General features: G+C 49.0%; 1 protein-coding gene across 9 annotated transcripts in view; it reads left to right on the forward strand.

Moving 5' to 3' along the window:
- The window catches only part of C14H14orf28 (chromosome 14 C14orf28 homolog), a 337,224-nt gene that overhangs the window by 77,173 nt on the left and 239,827 nt on the right, over positions 1 to 20,224 (forward strand). For all 9 annotated transcript variants that reach the window (XM_069637481.1, XM_069637483.1, XM_069637479.1 and 6 more), the window contains one exon: positions 1,799 to 1,888. In XM_069637481.1, the coding sequence (XP_069493582.1) occupies positions 1,799 to 1,888 (90 nt within the window). The remainder of the gene's footprint in view (positions 1 to 1,798; positions 1,889 to 20,224) is intronic.

Raw genomic sequence — 20,224 nt, forward strand, 5'->3', positions numbered from 1 at the left:
ACTCTGAAAGTGAGATGGTCACTAACTACAATATTCCACCTAGTTTCCCCAGTTCTCTGCCTGCTACACCATCCACTCTGCTTAGTCTCTTGCTTTCTTTCCTCTTACATAATGAATAGACAAAGCCAACTAGTTGTTTACGCATACCAGCGATCAGTAGTCCATCCCTTCTGTACATCTATAGATCTATTGTACTACCATCACTGTAGTTGGCCTCCAGTACACGCTTTGCTCTAGGATCATGATTACAGTATATACTAGCACCTGCAGCGTAGAGAGCTGGCCAAACTGTTTTTAGAGGCTTTTTGTCACATCTATTTGTATCCATTCTTGCAGCTAACCTTTTATAGACACTCATCCGGGGCTCACAAAGTATTTTCGCCCACTCACATAGTCTAGTAGATTTTAAGAAGGACCAGTACCATTTGCAGGAGATGTTTTAAACTTTACTTTATTTAAACTTTACTTTGTTTACAGTAAATGTCAAATGTTTCACTGTGCAGGGCTCGCCTCTGCGTGGCAGCAGTGTGCCAAACTAAAGTAGCATTGTGGTGACATGCACAATTTTACAGAAAGCACATTTAAATTTGTTGCCATGGGTCTAATGCACTTCTCTTTGGTCGAGTGGGTAAACTAAGTAACTCGACCTGCAGGTCTAGTGGAATTCTAAAGAGCTTGCACGGTCTAACTTATCTCACTTATGTCTTACTTCAGTGGTACACACAACTGCTGCATTGTTGTTCATTTATATTTGTATTGTACAAGTAACTTCTCAAGGCGTGAAAAAATATTAGTAAAACATTGTTAATCAAGAACATTTAATAACAACTCTGCTAATGAATTTTGTATGATTTTGCTTATTGCCTAGTGACCAAAACAATTGCCCCTTTAAAACGTTCCCCTATCGGGCACTAGAAACAATAGGGGTTGGTCCACTAGTATATTTAGTGTCCTTGTTGGGAAGTGGTGCTTTACAAGATCATGTGGGGGTGTTATTCGTTTATCTCTTTCAGCCTTCATTCCATTATTATCTCTTAAACAACTGCATCTGTTATAGATTTCTTCTGTGTATAGGCACGTGCATAATATGCAGATAATGTAGGCTTTACAAGAGGAAGTGAAAAGGAAAGTAGTGTGAATTTCATTACCTAGCCCAGTGCATGTCATATTGTGAGGGAAATGTATTTACTAATTGTCATGCTGGCTTTCTCGCATTGGGCGTTTACAGTGAAGCAGCCACATGGAAATTGCAGTGCATTCCAATTTTGTTCTAAGGTGGCTGGGAGTCTTGTTTGTTGAGCACTCGTAAGAATTGCACTGTTACTATGATATACAGGGCTATGACTGGTAAGTCTTATCTTTCCATTGGTAAGCCATAGGATTCTTTGCAAACAGAGAATTGGCTGAATGTTCATATTCCTTCATGTGGATGTTTAACACTAATCTGCTGATCACAATCTACCGTTTGAAACTGATCGTGTCTTGTATTTTATGACCACCTTGCGTATAATATGCTTAGAGATGCCCACATTACTCTACAAGTCAAAAGCAGACAATTTTCAGCCTTTGCTTAGCCTGCAATTTAGGCAATGCTTTATCCTAGCCGGTTTTCTAAAAGTCACATAAATATTAAGTGCTGCTTGCCCTGTAGCTAGTCTGTTTCTCTGGAGTGTGAAATCTTTGTACTGATGGAAACTAGTTTCCGAAAGGTGGGGAGGATTGGGGTTGTTGAAAAGATTAGTTTTGCTTGCAGGTATAGAAAATCTATGTAAAAAGTTCACCAAATTCTTTCTTTCAGTCCTCCACATGAAATTCCTCATCGAGACCTGATTCAACTGGCAGTGGATGAACTTTTTTGTTCCAAGCTGGAGCTATGTGATGAAACTGGGTAGGTGTATGATAGTTATTGTATTAGACTTCTGATGGCATCAAAGAACATTTTACATGTCAGACAACCTTTTATGCAGTCCTTTATTCCACAAACAGCACTGTAACATGCTCTACTCTGGAAAAGCTAGATTTCCATTGGGTTTGTTATGGTCTTGCCTTTTTCTCCTTCACGCCGTATGTTGGTATGATCTAGTTATATTTTGATAGGAGGAGCTGCCTGAACAATCGCCTACCTCTGGACATGCACACTCTTGTGCCACAGCAATTCATAGTTTAATTGTATTTAACCATTTTGAGGCTCAATGCACTCATCGCTTCCTCACCTTTTTTCAGTTTTGGCTCAAAGGTGTCACCTTTTTAGCGACACCAGGTGAAGCACATGCTGTCTGTGTGGATAGTGGTTGGTTAAAATGATGGATAAATGCACTTCTGCTTCGGCGATGTTGCTCCTTCCTTTTTAGGGATCTTTGTGATTGGCTGAAAGGTGAGCATTCCCCGTGTGAGCCTTAGTTGCACGTGGTTATGTCCAGTAGCAACAGAATTGTAAGATTCCCTATTGCGAGAGGCTTCGCAGAAAAGTGTTTTTACACTACTTAAGTCTGTTCCAGGGTGCATGGCCAGTGGGGTATGATGGCCTCTTGAGCAGATCCCGTTTGGCGCATTTAATGGCAAGAAGTTGGATCAAGTCTTGGCAGAAATGAGGGGGGAAGGTATTGAGTGGGGGGCAGAAGATTTTGGAGTTGCTGGACCTCTGTGGTGATGGTGTGAGAACCCACCCAAATTTCAATCAGCCGCCAGTGCCCATACACAAATTACTTCTGCATCCCCAGAGAATCGGTGACTGTGACCTTCAGAGTTTTGCCAAGGTACACTCATGACACCAGGGTTGCTGGGAGCAGTTCTATTACCCTGCAAGGATGTGCAGCAATTGTTTGCCCCTTCGTCTGCCTCCCTCACACAAGTTTACGGTGTGGCAGATAGTCACTCACTTGCCATGGTTGCGTTCCTTTGTTGGGGGATCCAAGGGTTGAGTACAAATTCATGGTGGTGTTGGCACAAGTGGGTTTAACTGCCGGGTGAAGCTCCCTTTTTAAAAATAATCTGGAGTCTGGTGCCTGGAGCCCCCCAGAGTCGTGGAGTGTTTTGCCCATTTTGGCCCGATCTGTTTAGAGGGGAGACTCTGGCTGGTGGTCACGGCATGGATCCTTTTCCCTGGGCGGTGGTGCTGGATGGCTGCTGCAGGGGTCCTCCTAAGGCAAGTCGAATTAAGTGGTGGGAGATGCTGATGAGGGCCTCCCTTCCGAAGGTGAGCCACATCTACACCTTGAAAGGTAATGTGTGCTCAACCCCTGGATCACCCAACAAAAGCAGTCCACCATCGCAAGTGAGGGACTCCATCTGCTAGGCCATCCTTGCAGTTCAAGGTGTACCGTTTCCCAAAGTCCCCCATTTCCAATGCCAAATGCTGATGCGATTTCCCCTGTAGTATATACCGTAAGGAGCCTGCCATTTATCAAGTCCCCTAACACCGCTGGAGTGGTTTTTCAGGCTCCTTACGATATATACTAGAGAGGAATCGCACCAGCATGTGTTATTGGAAATGGAGGATTTTGGTAAACTGTACATCTTGAACTACAAGGTTGGCCTTGTTGCATGAAAGAAGGGAAGGGGCACCATTCAAAGGAGACATAAGCACCTGCTGCTGGTCGAACCGGCTGCTAATATTACATCAGGTTGATTTGCTCTCAGCATTCAGAAGGGGGAGATATAGCTTTTTGCTCAAAAGTAGGTCGGTCCCTGGCCAATGACCACTTATTAAGGCCTGGAGTTGATAAAAGGGCAATGGATGAATTATATGCAGCCCCATCTACATCTGCATAAGGATGGCTTCATCCATTCCTTGGCTGAGGAGAGTAGTTTTATGTAAAGTGAATGAAAGGATATATTCCACAGAATTGGTCCTGGGGGGGGGGGGGGGGGGGGGGGGGGTGGAGGTGGCACAAAGAGGATCCACCAGACCCATCTAAACGGAGGTGCTTCAGGCTATGGCAGAGACCTGGTGTTCTACTGTGAGGCTCTGATTATGGACTGGGCCCCCAGGGCGTGGCCCCAGAATTGCCAGAAGTTTAAACTGGCCAAGACAATGAGGAAGCTTGCTTCCTATGTGATGGCGGAAAATCCTTAGAGTCAGGAAAAATAAAAGCACGGCTAAACTTTGAAGTAAGCTAACTACTACTGTTTCATGACCTAGCACAGACCACGCGGTTTCATGGCCTAGCACAGAGCATGCTGGTGAATAGGAGGGTTCGCGAATGATTACTAGAGAACCTACCATGGGCCTCATTACAAGGTCAGTGGTGCAGAAAAATTGGTTGGAATGCAGCAGTAATTCCGTTACCGACCCATTCCCACAATCCGATTGGCAGTGGTGTAGAGGATTTACCTCGAGCAAAAAGCTGACACCCTACCGCCAATTGTTGCCAGAACTACCGCCGGTAGTAGTTCCGCCAAAAACCCCATGGAGTCCTATGTAATCCTATGTACTTCGAAAATGTGCAATTACACTGCCAATGCCGCCACTTTTTATCCCGTGGTAAACCTATTGGACCAAGTGACGTTAACTTTTTGACATTAGTTCAGTGGTATTTCTGCGGAATTCGTGATGAGGCCCTAATGTCAGGTGATCTACTGATAGCGTTTTCCCCTTTGCGTTTCACTTCACTTGGGAGAACTCTGTGCACAAAATCACAATTAAGGAAGAGGCTCTAAAGAGCAATAAACTCCTCTCATGGTGGTGAGGAAGAGGCTAGATGAAGGGGCGTGGAATCAATGGAGGTAGACTAAAGTGGGTAACCATAACGGTGGAAGACCACGTGATGGAGGAGGGGGTGGTGCACTGCTTTGAGGCAGAATATACTGAACATTTTCCCTCCTAGATTGTGTCTTTGCAAGTGTGCCGATGTTGGGCCAAGTGGAGTCTTCCATATTTGGTCAAATCCTTCTATCTGACCACATGTCAGTTGTACTGACGTTGCAAAATTCTGGGTCTCTTTTGGAAGGAAAGGGCAGTAATTCCAGAGGGTTCTGCTGAAGGATCCAGTCCTGAAACAAGCTCTTTCAAAAAAATTGTCACAGCCGCCTAACTCCACTAGTAAAGCCATCCACCACCATGGTTTTAGGCATTCTTACAGGGGCCGCTGATGGCTATGTGAGCTGCAATACTCAAGGCATCTACGCCAGCTGAATCTGATATATTAAGACATCAAGCAGGAGGTGGCACCCATGACTCCCTACCCCTGCTTGCTAGAACTGGTGGAAACTGAAAGCTGCCAAGGACCAACTGGGTTTATTTATGCTAAGCTGGCTGATAAAGACTTTTTGCTTACCTTCCCAAAACTCTAGATCAAAACTGAATGTGATGACCGGATGCTGGCAAATATGCTTAGGGGGCTTAGAGCCCGCAACATATATAATGTATAAAAAAGCCATTGGGGAGGAGACCTGCTAATTGCACATTCTATTAAAAAACATACTAGTCGAACATCAGGGAATCTTCAGGAGGCTTTCCTGTGGGACATACAACTTCCTTCCTTGGACAGACTAGATTTACAAATGACTCTTGAAGGTTCAAGCAGCCATCAAATCGATTAAAGTGGGATGGGGGGGGGGGGGGTGAGTCTTGCACGGTTGGGCTGCAGGACACTTTTATGCATATCCGATCTTTCAACGCTGACCCCCAAGTTGTGCACACAGTTTATTTCATTTAGAGAGAATGGCTTCATTACCAATACAATGGAAGAATAAAAAAATATTCTATTGACATCCAAGATGGCCGCCGTAGGGGTAGGACCCTGAAAGCAGAGCTCCCAACCCCCATGAGCACAAAAGCTGAGAAAGTGTCTCCTCGCTGCGTGCGAAGCTAACCGCTGCCGCGGGAGCAGAACGGAGCCACCTTTGAGGACACCCACGCGGCTTAGTGGAGTCAGCAGGGCTTTAGCGGATCAGGGCTCCAAGAGCGACCCATACCCAGAGAGGCGCCACCATCCCCCGGAAGGAGAGGAGTGGCGAGGCCAGAGGGCTGGGAGCCATGGCTGCATGCCGAAATTGGCCGTGCCAGCCCGCCTTTCAGGCACAGAAGGAAAACCGCAACAGGGGGTGGAGGCGGGCTGCCTGGCGGGAGCTGCCGGCCCATTATCAGAGGGACCACGGGGGGGCCTCTCCGCCCAGGGCACACTAAACGAACCGGCGGGTTGCTGCATCGGTTGGGGAGGTGCTTTGCCTTCCCTGGGTAGAGGAGCCGACGGTGGATCGCAGCAGCAGCAGGGGAGGAGACTGGGAGAGGCCCAGGGGCCTTTTGATTCCCCCACGGTGAGCCGGAGATGGGAGGACCCACCGGCCTGAGGGAGCTGCAACACCAGCAGGGCAGGCTGTGCCGGGAGTTCTGCCAGAGAGTTCCGGGCCTGAGCCCGCCTGGAACGTAGGAGAAGACCGGGCCGCGGTGGCAGCAATTGAGGCAGAAAGACAAAAAATCCTGGTGCTCGATTACTGTGGTACTGCATTATCCTTGAGGAGCAATGGTACGAGCACAGAGCCAGCTCTAGTCGTTGTGGCACCCCCACAAGTGTTCTCGCACAAACACAATGTCATTGCATGTTCTAGTATGGACACCTCTGGGTTACACATGGGGGATAGCGAACTGAAACAGGAATCAATCAAAAATCATAGTAACACTATGCCTACGGCAGGGGGTGACTCCTATACCACGCAGTCTGACCGGTCCAGTGTTGTATCCATCGATGGTCTCAACACTGTCCAGAGGGACAACAGTGGTGAGGGCAGGGACCAGGAGGGCATAGTTGCTGTTACTTATCCAGCTGTGTCACTTGTCCTGTCTTTTACTCAATACCCGATCTATGATCAAACACTGTCGAAATAGCAGCACATATCGAAGAACATGATATCGATATTTGTGCCCTCACTGAAACTTGGGCAAATAGTGCTGCGGGCCCCTCCCTTAATCTGGCAATTCCGGAAGTTTACTCTGTTAAGAATGGATCGGGCCTCCGGGAGGGGTGGGGGAGTGACGCTGATATTTAATTCGCATATCACTATCTGGGGGAATTCAATTAACATTCTTGAAGGTATTGAATCCCTGCAGGTCAAGATAAGCATAAATGCTGAGACTACCATTAATCTATTACTTCTACATAGGCCACCTTCTCATGCTGAAGATTTTTCTACCACCCTATCCAACCACCTCATGGCATTTCTCAAACCCAGTTTCATTGTTTTAGGTGATTTAATCACTGGCTTGGCCATCCAGATAATCCCAAAGGGTCAGATCTGGAATCTACTATGGATTGCATGGGCTTTGCACAAAATCATAGTCACCCGTCGCACCATCTGGGACACACCTTGGATTGGCTAGCAGCAGTTAATGTGTCCATAATAGATTTAACCACTATGCCTTGTCCCTGGTCAGACCACTACTTTGTTAACTTTGCTATTCGCTCAATCTTTCCAGTGAAACATAAAAGCAAAATCTCTCTGCCTACAAAGGGCCGTAATTCCAAACTGCTTACATTGGAAACAATTTCTCCATTAGTTATGCATTTGACCAACGAGCAGCTCCCAGATTCAGCTCAGGAACTCTCTAAAATTCTCACGAAAACTTTTGACAATATTACAAATCACTTGCCCCGGAGAAAGTGAGAAAACATAAACCAGCTCCCCCAATAGACCTTGGTTTACTCACACGCTGCAAGAACTGAAAATACTTATGCGTAAACATTATTTCAAATGGAAAATTCATCATTCCCTGGACCTGCTCCTTGCCTATCAAAGCTGCCATCTTAGAAGCCAAGAAGAATTTCTTTAATGATAGGATCACTGCAGCAAGGTCAGAGGCCAGGGAGCTCTTTAAAATTCTCAGAGCAAGAACTGACACCGGTCCTTGAGGTAAACGAAGTTGTGAAAGATAAAGCATAGTGTCAGGCGATTCGAGATGACATGGGTGTCAAACTGCAGGGAATTAAGGCTAATATTGGTCTTAAAAAGACCAATGCATTCGGGGGGGGGGGGTTGGTGGAGAAGCAACATCCCATTTAGCAGATGCCCCACAGTCCCGGAATTCTCATTTCCCCCTACTATGCTGGAGGAATTGACGGAGGTGGTGAAACATCTGAAAACAACCAGCTGTAGGGGTGACCCCTTTTCCGCCATCATTATTAAAACATGCCCTCCATTACTGCTAGAGGCTATTCTGTAATTTGTGAACGCCTCTCTTAAAGAGAGCATTGTACCAGATGGACTTAAACGCTCCTGGGTGACAGCACTATTAAAAAAATCCAGGCCTCCCCAAAGAGGACCCTCTGAATTATAGGCTCATCACAAACTCGGCCTTTCTGATGAAAATCCTGGACGGGGTTGCCTACAAACAAATCGCTGGACCTCTCAGCCGCATTCGACCTGCTTGACCACACGTTGTTGGTCACCAGGCTAGAACAAGTGACTGCGTTCTCCCCGAAGCCTCGCAGTGGGTAGCTTCTTTTCTTAAGAATCGAGTTAGTTGTGTTTGTTTGGATATAGCTGAAGCAGATTCAATTCTGATTGAGTATGGAGTCCCGCAGGGAGCAAGCCTTTTGCCCTGTTTTTACATTTTCAATGTCCCCTTCTCTATGCTGGTGCAAGAAAACATCTGGTTCACCAATTTTGCAGATGATACACAATGTATCATCCCCTTGACTGGAGACCACACCCTAGATGAAGAGTGTATTCACAAAGCCTACACTTGTATCGCAAATTGGATGGTGCAAAATGGCTTAGCATTAAACAGAGCTAAAACCGAGCTCATGATTGTGGGATTCCCCCAGTCGGATCTCCCAAGCTTGACCCTAGGTACAGTAAATTCCACCTTGGCAAAGTCAAAATAGACACCCTTAAAGTCAAATCACTAGGGGTGATTCTGGACCAACACCTCACTATGAAAGCACGTGTGGGAAGTGTGGTATCTGGTGCGGCCTATTATCTCAAACTCTTCACACACCTCAGACCTATGATTTCCCAGGCTAATGCAGAAACTTTGGCGAGAGCCATAATGTGTGCTAAAATGGACTACTGTTGCAGTCTGCTGACTGGTATCAGCAAAACAGAAATAAATAGACTGCAAGTCATTCAAAATGGAGCAGTGAGGGTGGTCACAAGCCTAACCAGAAGGGACCATGTTACACCAGCCAGAAGAGCACTACACTGGCTCCATGTTGAGGCTAGAATCCATTACCACCTCCTTATCACCTTTAAGAGTCTGCGGGGCATCATGCCCCGCTATCTCAATGAATTGATCCTGTCCAAGAGTACCCCACGGTTCCTCAGGTCACAGGAGACCAAAATGTTAAAAATTGCAAAAAGTAAGTCTAGGGAAGCTGAAAAGGGAGCTTCTGCCGTAGCAGCCCCGAAAGCCTGGAACCGCTTACCTTTGGATCTAAGGTTGGAAACTGAACTTTAGGCCTTCAAAAGAAAGTTAAAACCCTGGCTGTTCGATCGAAGCGCTCCACAAGCGTAGCTCCTGACACCCCCCCCCCCCCCGACTACTGACTCCTCTGTTTCTTGTTGTATCAGTCTTGTCCGCGCCATCATGCCTACAGGTTCATTGCTGCGCATTACAAATCGACTAGAGTAAAGTAAAACCAGAGGAGGAGCCGGAGCGCCTGGAGGGGACAATCAAAGGCCCAGAAGGGGCAGGGAGGTGAGTTTTCTCTCTGCCAGCAGAGTTTCAGCACGTGCCTGAGTATCGGGGGCACCATATGAAGAGGGGACACTCCCCCCAGGGGCTCGGGGGAAGACCTGTCAAAGAACAAGAGCAGAGATCAACTGGGCCCCCAAAAATCCTCAAAGAAAACCTGGAGGGCCCTATACACAAACTCTGGAGGAAGGACATGGAGGCTCAAGCCGAAGGGGAAGGTCCCAGGACTCCCAAGCAAGAAAGAGGAAGAGGGAGCAACCCAATCGGTCACCCAGAAGATACTCCGACAATACTTAAGGACTTTGGGGACAAAATAGCATGCACAGTGTAATCGCAATTGGCCAAGATTAGAGAGGACTGGGCCTCAGCCCTACACAAGGTAAAAGGGGACATAAGCAGGCTGGAGGAAAGGACCGACACGAACGAGACAGCACTGCAGGACCTGGCATAGGATGCGTGGAAGACAGAAGACCTGGTGGAAAAATTGGCGGCTGCCACGTATAATCTGAAACTCCGCTGAAGACCTGGAAAACAAGTCCAGGAGATCGAACGTACGGATCAAAGGCCTCCCTGAAGTCCACGACTGGGACCTCAAGGATGCGGTCAGGCAAATCCTCACCGGCCTGAAAGGGGCCTCCGAGCTCAAGCTTGACCTTGTCCACCTTGTTGGCCCACAAATAAAACAACCAGGAGCCAGGCCTAGGGACACCTTTGCGGCTCTCCATGAATATGGCCAGAAGGAAAAAACCTCTGAGCTGCAAGAAGGGCAAAACAAATCAACTGCAACGGAGCTGAGCTCCAACTCTTCCAGAACCTGTCCTACACGACCCTGCTAAAAGGGAGAAAAATTAGCCCCATAATGCAGACCCTGACTGGGAACGACATCAGATACCGCTGGACATTCCCCTTTGGCCTGGTATTTGAATGTGAGGGAAAACAACACTGCATTTCGACAATCGGCGAGGGAGCGACCACACTGGGAATCGAGGAAGACGACCCAGCGCCAAGCACTAGAGGAAGCGGGGGCACCTGATCGAAGAAAATGTGGGAATAGACTAAAGTGAAACGCAAAGGAAACAAAAGGGGCCTGAAAGGCCCAGATTCATCTTAGCAGATCCCAGGAGGCTAAACCCAGAGGTGAAATGTAATCCCGGGGAGGGCAACCACTTCAAAAGAGAGAATCTCGGGGGGGAGGGTGGGAGGAGGGGGGAGAGTCTTGGATTTCAAAATGGGCTGGGGTAAGCCTGCAGGTGCCTGGGATGGGGTTGGGAAAGGTCTTGGTACCTGCGTTTCCACAGGCCCACTATGGCTACCCAGTGGGGGGGGCAAGTAAGTGGGAGGGAGCGAGGGCGGGGATGGAGGGCAAAAGGAGGGAGGTGGGGGGAACTCCTCCAAAACATAGCCAGGGCCACAACACGCTCCAAGCAACTCCATGGGGTCGATTGGGTGCAATGACCTAGTCTTAATGACACTCTACGTGAGGGGCCTGAACTCAGTTAAAAAGAATTCAATTAGAAAGGTTCCTAAATGGAGAGACGGTCCAGGAGACGCACATACAGTCTAAGGACGCACACAGGGTCAGAATAAAAGGGTGCAACAAGGTATTCCAAGCCAACGAGGAAAAGAAAAAGGGGTGGGGGGTGGGGACCATATGATCCTCTCTGAAGGTTTCAATAACACTGCGAAAAAGACAAAAGTGGGAGATATATAGCCATAACAATGCAGGGTGGGAGAGAGATATACACGCTGGCCAACATATACACGCCCAACTCCGGCCAAGACAAATTCATACAAAAAGCTCTGAACAAGTTCGAGGGTTTCGCCAAAGGGCCTATAATATTAATGGGGGACCTGAATATTCCATGGGATCCAATAGCTGACTAAAGCGCAGGAAGACTGGGCACCCAGGGAGGACCATTGAAGGATGAGATGGATAGGCTGGTTCTAGTGGATGCCTGGAGAGTAAAGAAGGGGGACTCAAGGGGGTACACATTCTTCTCTCACGTACATAGGACCTCCTCGAGGTTCGATATATATCTCACAGGGAATAGTGGGGAGGTAATGGAAATGGAGGTAGGGGCACTGGCTCTGATAGACCACACCCCCATTACGCTAACTGGGGAGAACAGCTAAACCTAGCGGGCTTTGGAAATTGAAATTTCTGGCATATTTAGTCACAGATGGGCTAATTAGGGAGGAGATAAAGAAAGCAGTAGTAGAATTCTTTCTCAATAAAACGCGGGATACAAGTCTTGGCTCGAGATGGGATGCTTTCAAGGCTACGATTAGAGGCCAGCTCATCGCAATAAAGGCTAGAAGGGACAAGGGAACAGGTAATGGGAAAGATTGGGTTGGGGGCTAGCTAGGCCACCAGGAGGGAATACAGATCGATAAGGGGCCAACTGGAAGTACTGCAGACGAAGGAGGCCGAGAGGGCTCTGCTACATCTTAAGCATAAGTACTATGTTAAGGCTAACAGGATGCTGGCCATGCTTTTAGGAAAAGAAGAAAGACCGAACAATTTCTAAAATCAAATTAAGCAGTGGGGGAAGCGAGTATAGATAAAGCTGAGATACTAAAGGTTCGTAGATTTCTACCAGGAACTGTACAAATCGGAATTCCTGAAGTGTCTCTTCAGCATAAAATACGTGGAAAAGGCTCCATTTCTAAACTTCACAGAGGAGGCCCAAGCCTTAGAGCAGGACATAATGGAGGAGGAGGAGGTGCGCAAAGCCATTGACACAATGTCCTCCAACAAGGCCCCAGGGCCCGACAGATTTACGGCTGCCTTTTTTAAAATCTACAGAGAGGAGCTGATTCCCCCACCTACCCCAACTAGTCAATGAGTTTGGGAGGGAAGGGAGGATAACTCCCTCAATGGAAGAGGCCAAAGTGGTACTCCTTCCTAAACTGGGCAAGGACCCTGAAAGCTGTAAATCCTACAGACCAATAGCGTTAATAAACACTGACGCTAAGCTATACACAAAAATCCTGGCCACTAGACTAGACCCCCCTTCTACCGAAACTAATCAACACAGACCAATCGGGCTTCATAAGAGGTAGACCGACCTGAGACAACACAAGAAGGGAAGCACTCTTACTAGAAAGTTTCCTTAAAGGTCCCAGTGCTCCTCCTCGCGTTAGATGTGGAAAAAGGGCTTGACCGTGTGAAATGATGTTGACCAAAATGAGGGCAAACTACTCCAACCCTTCCTTATGCCTGCTGATAAATGGGCAATTAACCAATCCTATTCCAGTAACAAGGGGTACGAAACAGGGGTGCCCATTATCCCCCTTGCTGTACGCAATCTTTTTAGAGCCCCTTCTGGCCAGGATCGGGGCCACCAAGGACGCTACAGGCATCCAGTTCGGAGGGACCACACAATAGCCTTCGCGGATGACATGCTGCTATCCCTTTCGGATCCAGTCAGATCGATTGGGGCCTTGGAGAGGTAACTAGGAAGGTTTAGAGAGGTAGCATGACTAAAAGTTAATATGAACAAGTCGTAGGCCCTTAACCTGACGCTCCCAAATGAGATGAAGGGCGAAATATCACAAGCGTCACCCTATACCTGGGTGCACAATGGGGTAAAGTACCTAGAGATCAACATCCCCAAAAAGATTGAATTAATGTACCAGGAAAATTACCCGTCCTTACTGCCTAGATTAAAAACAAATTCTACAGGAATGGAGCCCGCTTAAGATATCATGGCTGGGCAGGATAAATTTAATAAAAATGTTCATATTCCCCAAGGTCTTATTGTTTTACTTGTGCCCCGATGAAAGCCCCAAAAGCCTTCTTCAGGGCAATCCAGGTGGCGATAGGAATGTTTGTGTATACCGACAAAAAGCCCAGAGTAGCGACAAGGCTGTTGCAAACTCCTAGAAACAGAGGGGTATGGGGGCCCCCGGACATGGTGTGCGAGGTATGGGATGAACTGGTAACCAACTTAGAACTAACGACATACCCTTCAACGTTTACCCCAATATTTTACATTCCGAAGTTCTCCCCAGGGGTGGCAGGAAAAGAGTTCAAGAAGTGGATGGAAGCTGGCTGCTTAAAGATAAGACCTGTTTGAGGGAGGGGAAATCGGGCCTTTCAATTGGTGCAAAGACGACCACTCGCTGGGAGAGGAGGAAAGATTTAGATCTATGCAAATGCACCACTGGCTACTCCACCCTGAGACAAAGAAGGCAGCCTTGAGGCCCCCGACACCTTTCGAAAGTTTCTAACGGAGACTGTAGGAGATAAAAAATCTGGTAGGAACCCTGTAAAATTCATTAAGCAGAACGAGACACTAGGTCTTAGACGATACATGGTTCGGTGGGAGACGGAGCGTCTGTGAGGCAACATAATCATGCCTCACGAAATCAATCCAACTACAAGAATTTTGGTCCAACTAGTGGCAATGGCACCTCACCCTGGAAGCCCTGTTGGAGTGGATGTGGGTAGGCAGGGTCATGGGGGCATATATGGTGGAAGTGCCCATTTATACAAGGCTACTGGGGCAAGATGGAGGATGCATTAGATGAAATGTCTGGCTCCAAAGGCCATGAGAACCATGGAGAAGCCATCCTGGGGCTTGGCAGGACGTTGGAAGAGCTACTCTCGACAGCGCAAGGGAAAATCTATGTGATCCTGATGTTAGTGGGGGCCCTGGTGATCGCCCAGAAGTGGAAGTCAAGCGACCCTCCGCAGGAACATGAATGGTTCAGTAAAATATGGCAGTTTGCTTCAATGGATTGGGTAACCTACTCTCTGCAGGGAAACCACAAGGGCTTTGTGGCTGACTGGGACCTTGTGATGAAGTTCTTATAAAAAGACTTGAGAGTGGCTTGGTACTCCAGGAGTATGAAGCTGCTGGGTCTGGTGTAGAAGGGCCAGAGGTCAGGGGGAAGGGCCCATATGCAAACAAGGTGAAACACAGTTCTGGTCAGTGGGGCAAGTAGTATCCCCGGAGCGAGTGAGCTCCAAGAGAACTCGGTTACAATGGCCAAGAACCGTTAACAGGAGGAAATGGATGGGTTTGCAGGGGTGGGAGGGAGGGATGGAGAGAGGGGGGTTTAGGGAACAGAATGGCCTTTTGTTGATTGTTTAAAATATTAATGAAAACTTAAATTGGAAAAAAAAGAAAATTCTCCTGGCCATGCATGTGCCTCATACAGATCGGTTGCATTGATGAACATTGACGTGAAACGTAGTACTTTGCTATTTGCCATCAGGCTGGTGGGGCTAATACCAAGGTTGATCTCTGTAGACCAGTCATGATAAACCCAGACTGGTCTTCATAGATCAACCTTGGTATTAATGGATTGACAAACCTTCAATGATGTCACTGGTGGTGCATGTATTTGGAAAATGTTGTAATAAACCTCTTCCGGCCTTTTTGGTTTCTTTTTATGATCAGAAGGCATTTGATATTCTGTTTAGGATAGTGCAGACAACGGAGTTTAGCAAGCGTTTTTGTGAATGGTTTGGTGTGGTTACTCCTGTCTGATAAACTGTCTGTAAATAAATGGGGAATCCTAGAGACACTTTTACACTAAGCATGTTTGCCAAATAGGGATGCCCCCTTACATGTTTGTCATATTTATCAAAGATTGTTTTATTCAATTCAATTTGGTGACATTGAGCAGAAACTCTGTTTGCCAATTACATTTTCTTGTTGTTCACTATCGAGAGCTCCTCTGTTCCTCCTTTCAGAAAATGACAATCTCAAAATGAACTACCCCAATTCTGAAATGTTGGATCAAGCTGAGAATGGGAAGACACAGAGACTGGCCTTTCTTTAAATGGATATCGTGAGAAGTGAAATATTTGGGGATTTACATCACCCCTCAGGTCAGCTCACTTTACAGAGCACTTTTTTTCCAAATTCAGCCAACTTGGAGACTACTTTAATAAGTGGAGGGTAGTTGAATTTACCTGGAACAGCTGCTCTTTCTTTCAGCTCATTGATAAACTGGCAATTTGGTGTGGGGGGAGGGAAAAAGGCCACACATTTTGGAAAGTGACGAAGGGCTCCTGGCCTTTGTGAAGTTTAGGACATATGAGGTGGCATAATTGCACTTGCCATTTGAGCGGCGCAATTGAACTTGGATTAAAGTATGGGCATGAATGCCCCACCGGATCCTTGCCATATCTCTTACAGGAATATTGTGGCTGGAAAAGGCAAGGCCACACTGCTCTTAAGCAGCATGACTGTTGGTGTGCTTAAAACATGGGACTCGGTTGGTTCAGAAGGGCCTGATAACATTCCCGTACTTCATGACGCCACTCGTTTACTGGGCCCTGCACCTGCATTGTGTGGTGGCAGCAAGTGCATTCACTCCTTTGAAAAGTTCATCCTAGCACAGTCACTTTCTAATGGATTATAAAATATTAAGATTATGGTTATAAGGATTGGCATTTGATCAAGAAATGGGACAAAGTGCTGAGTAATGTGTCCTGGAGGAGGAATGGTCCTAGTTATGCAAGGTTGTAACAGAATTTTGTAGTTCATTGGCCTAAAAAAAGCATTGCTAAAAGTGGTGTATGCCTGGCACCTTACCTTACTCTTATGTCCCGTCCCCTTTCCTCCATACTGTATGGGCGTCCCTCGCGAGGGACGGGAGACGGAACCTCTCTCACCGGAAAAAATCTTTTCCCCTTTAAATTTTAGATGCGCTCGCCTGACTACGCCCAGTGGCGCTACTCCTCAGTCCCGCTTTCCGCGTCGACGGGAATGTGCTGAATTCACCAGCGCTGCTGGGTTTGGCTTTGGCCATGTAATACCACGCGCTCTACCCCAGATATTCTCTTTTTCTTTTCAATAGGTACTTGGTCCTCCGACACCACACTCCTCCCCGGCGCATGCCGACTTCAGCGTGCTTCAGCAGGTGTCCAGGCTGCGAGGGGCTCTTCCCAACAACCGCCCCACCTTGCCCTTTGCCTCCGCTGCATTGACCCCGACCACGGCTGGGAAGTTTGTTCAATGGCACTGAAGAACAGGCTAGCTAGATGGTGCCTCCGGAAGACCTAAAGGACTTTGTCAAACATCGCTCGAGCCCGAAGGAAAGGCCTCTATTCAACATCGCACCCCGTAAAGGCGACTCCTTCCCAAGGAAGTGCCTGACCGGGAGCAACCTGTTGGGTTCTAGTACCAGCAAATGTATCGAGGCTACTGTTTACGGCCTCACGGCCGAGGGGTTTCCAGATCCTTCCGGTGTCAGTGCTGAGGGACCGCAAGGTTCTTTTACTGGGGTTACTCCCGAGGGCAACGCCCTAGTACCGGCATCATGTCTGAGGGGGCGCCTTCATGCAGCTCTGCCGAGGGCAATATGCCTTCCAGGTCATGGCCTGAGGTAAGGGATATGCCTTTTGTTCCTACACCAAGCATCTTGGACGGGGCTGGTTCCAGTGAGCCAGGCACCACGACTTCGGCACATGGCACGCAGCTCGACAAAATGGCCGACGCGCCAGTCAAGATGGCCGCTCATCCGATACCCCCTCTGGCGGAGCGGGTGGAGGAAAGAGTCACAAGGTGGGACTGGCGTCCACCAGGTGCGTGGCCTACAGTTTATCCATCAGCAGCGCAGGGCAGGTTTCCCCTGTACCCCAGGCAAAGTGTTCCCCGGCGCCAGCTGCCCTTGGCCACTCCGTCAATATCACCTCTCACCTCTACAGTCTCTGAAGACCGGTCCTTCAAAAGGTTCCTAGGGCTGATGCAAACTCCCCAGATGGGTCCATCCTCCAGGATGCCATCAGGGACATGCTCGTTCAGGTCACCCCACTGGCACCCATAAGTCAATCCTACTGTGCCACAGGCCCCAGCGCAGGCTCTGCTGTCCCAGCCGGCTCCTCTGATTCCAGCTTCCCTGCCTCCCACACTACAGGTGGTTCCACACCAGCCTCCTCAGCAGCCACCGGCTCCGTTCTCCATTCCGCAGCCCAGAGCGCCCAGCACTCCACCACCGGCACCAGACCCCCTCACCTCCCCCCCCAACCCCTGACCCCGACACGCCATCTTCAGCCTGGGCCTTCCACGAACGCCTTGCAGGTTTGACAGAGTATTTGGGCCTTCCTCAGCCGGAGGTAGAGCAGCCCAAGGAGGGAGGTCTTAGCAGAAGTCCTCACCGTAAGACACCCTACCAAAACTGGGAGCACGATAGACGTTGTTGCCCTGGCCAAGAAGGGGTGGCTCAAGCCGCACTCGGTCCAGATTGTCAACCGGCGCCTCGACGAAGTGCATGCAGATGGAGGGGGACACTCTTGCTTTCAGCGCATCCTCAACCACACTCTTCTGTGATAGCTGCGACGTCACTCTATTCCAAGCCTCAGTCCTCCTTGGCCACCTCGTCCTCGACTCTGCTAGGCAAGGAGGAGAAGATCTTGGAGGTGTACAGGAAGAAGCTGTACTCCGCCTCCTTGCACCTGCGGAAGGCCAACGAAGATGCCATGTTGGCAGCCACTAACCAAAGGCTCTGGCGGGAAATTGCGGACTTCATCCCAGAACTTCCGGCACAGAGCCAAGCATGCTTAAAGGCGGGACTAGGAGAATCCAGGCTGGTAGCGCAGGACATTATGGAGTCCACAGTGGCCCCCATTGATACCTCTGCCTGGGCCATCTGCATTGCCATGGACATGAGAAGGGCAGCCTGGCTCTGGGTACTAAGTTTAATCCCGATGTCCAGGAACACATATTGGACCTTCCCTTCGAGGGCACTGACCTCTTCCACTCCACCACTGAGGAGGAATTAGATAAAGACTTTGCGGTTTGCGAGCTATTCTTTTTATCTATTCTCACAAAGGCCACTCCCAAGGCCTACACCCAGTTGCAGCAAAGCTCCGACAAGGGGCGGGCGTTTGACGGGTTCCGAGACTTCCAAGAACCGAGGTCCAGATAACCTGACTATTCTCCAAGTCCGCATCGGAGGAAACCACAAAAGAGGGTGGGGGGGGGGGGGGGGAGTAAGGGTTTTTTCCAATCCCCCTCCTCCGCAGCAGCCTCAGAGGGGGGGGGGAAGGCATGATGCGCCCCTTCAGTGTCTCCTGTGGGGGGCAGGCTTGCCTCTCATGTTTAATTTTGGTGCCAGAATTTTTTCGGACCCCTGGATCCTCTCCGTAGTCTCCACAGGGTACCGCCTACCGGTACCTTCCTCTCCTCCCTCCCCTCCTCTCCTCTCCTCTCCCACAGATTGTGACAGCAACTCTGCTGGCGGAGATCCGGTTGCTCTTCGAGAGTTAGGCTGTGGAAGAAGTCCCAACCTTCCAGCGAGGCTTGGGCTTTTATTCCAGGATTTTCGCCATACAGAAGAAGAACCAAGCTAGTCTGAGAGTTGTGTTGGACCTTTCCACCCTCAATCCCTCCCTCCCTCTGCAAAAATTCAAGACGGTTCTGCCAGCTCTTATTGCAGAAACACTGGACAGGGGAGACTGGATTTTCTCCCTGGATCTGAAGGACGCTTACCTACACGTCACGATTTGGCAGCTGCATCATTCCTTGCTGCGCTTCAGGATTATGGGCTTCCATTTCCAATACAAGGTGCTACCCTTCGGTCTCAACTCGGCTCACAAGGTATTTACCAGGTTGATGAATGCAGTGGCAGCCCTCCTCAGGGCCTAGGGCCACCACATCTACCCATACCTGGACGACTGGCTCGTCCGGGCCACCTCTCCGGAAGCAGTTCAGCATACTGCCTCCTCACAGATGAACAGGCTACACGACCTGGGGTTCACTATTGATCTCAAGAAGTCTCTGCTGCAGCCCACGCAGAGCCTGACCTTCTTGGGCCTCATCTGGGACACAGGCTCTGTGTCTTTCCCTCTGAGGACAAGATTGTGGCCATCAAGATAGCTACAGCTCACTTCTTCTCCAGGCCTGTGACCTCGGCTTAGTGGTACCAATACCTACTGGGGCTTATGGCAGCGGTCCTTGTGGCCGTGCCTCACACAAGACTCTGGATGCGGAGATTACAGCTGCACTTCGCAGCCTCATGGAAGAGAAGAGCTCCCAAGGGGAGCCAGTCAACATTCCTCCCTTTTTCCTCAGTGGTCTCCACTGGTGGTCCGCGGACTTCAATCTGAGGGTGGGCAAGCCCTTCCGGCAGCTGGCCCCTCAGGTCACAGTTACTACGGTCTCTTCCCTAGGGGGCTGGGAAGCCACCCTAGACAACCACAGCATCCATGTAGTCTGGACTCGGCAGGGGCAGGAGTCCCACTTCAACTGGCTAAAATTGAAGGCCATATGGTTAGCTTTTGGGGCTTTTCTCCCTCTTATCGAGAGCAAGACAGTTCTTATGCAGACATCTCCACCAGCATGTTCTATGTCAACAAACAGGGGGGCACCAGATCCCCCCCCCCCTGCTGTGCAACCTAGCAGTCGGCATGTGGGAATGGGCTCTGGAGAACGACATTTACCTCATGGCTGTCCACCTCCCGGGGAATCCAACCTGGAAGCGGACAGGCTCAGCAGACTGGGGGTGGACAATTGCGAGTGGCAATTGAACAACCTAGTACTGAAGGAGATCTTCCTCAGATGGGGCCATCCCCAGGTGGATCTTTTTGCCTCCTGGTACAACAGGAAATGCTGACAGTTTGCCTCCTGGCAGGGG

The sequence above is a fragment of the Ambystoma mexicanum genome, chromosome 14 (genome assembly GCF_040938575.1).
Source record: "Ambystoma mexicanum isolate Mex_15411 chromosome 14, UKY_AmexF1_1, whole genome shotgun sequence".
In the NCBI taxonomy this organism is placed as follows: Eukaryota; Metazoa; Chordata; class Amphibia; order Caudata; family Ambystomatidae; genus Ambystoma; species Ambystoma mexicanum.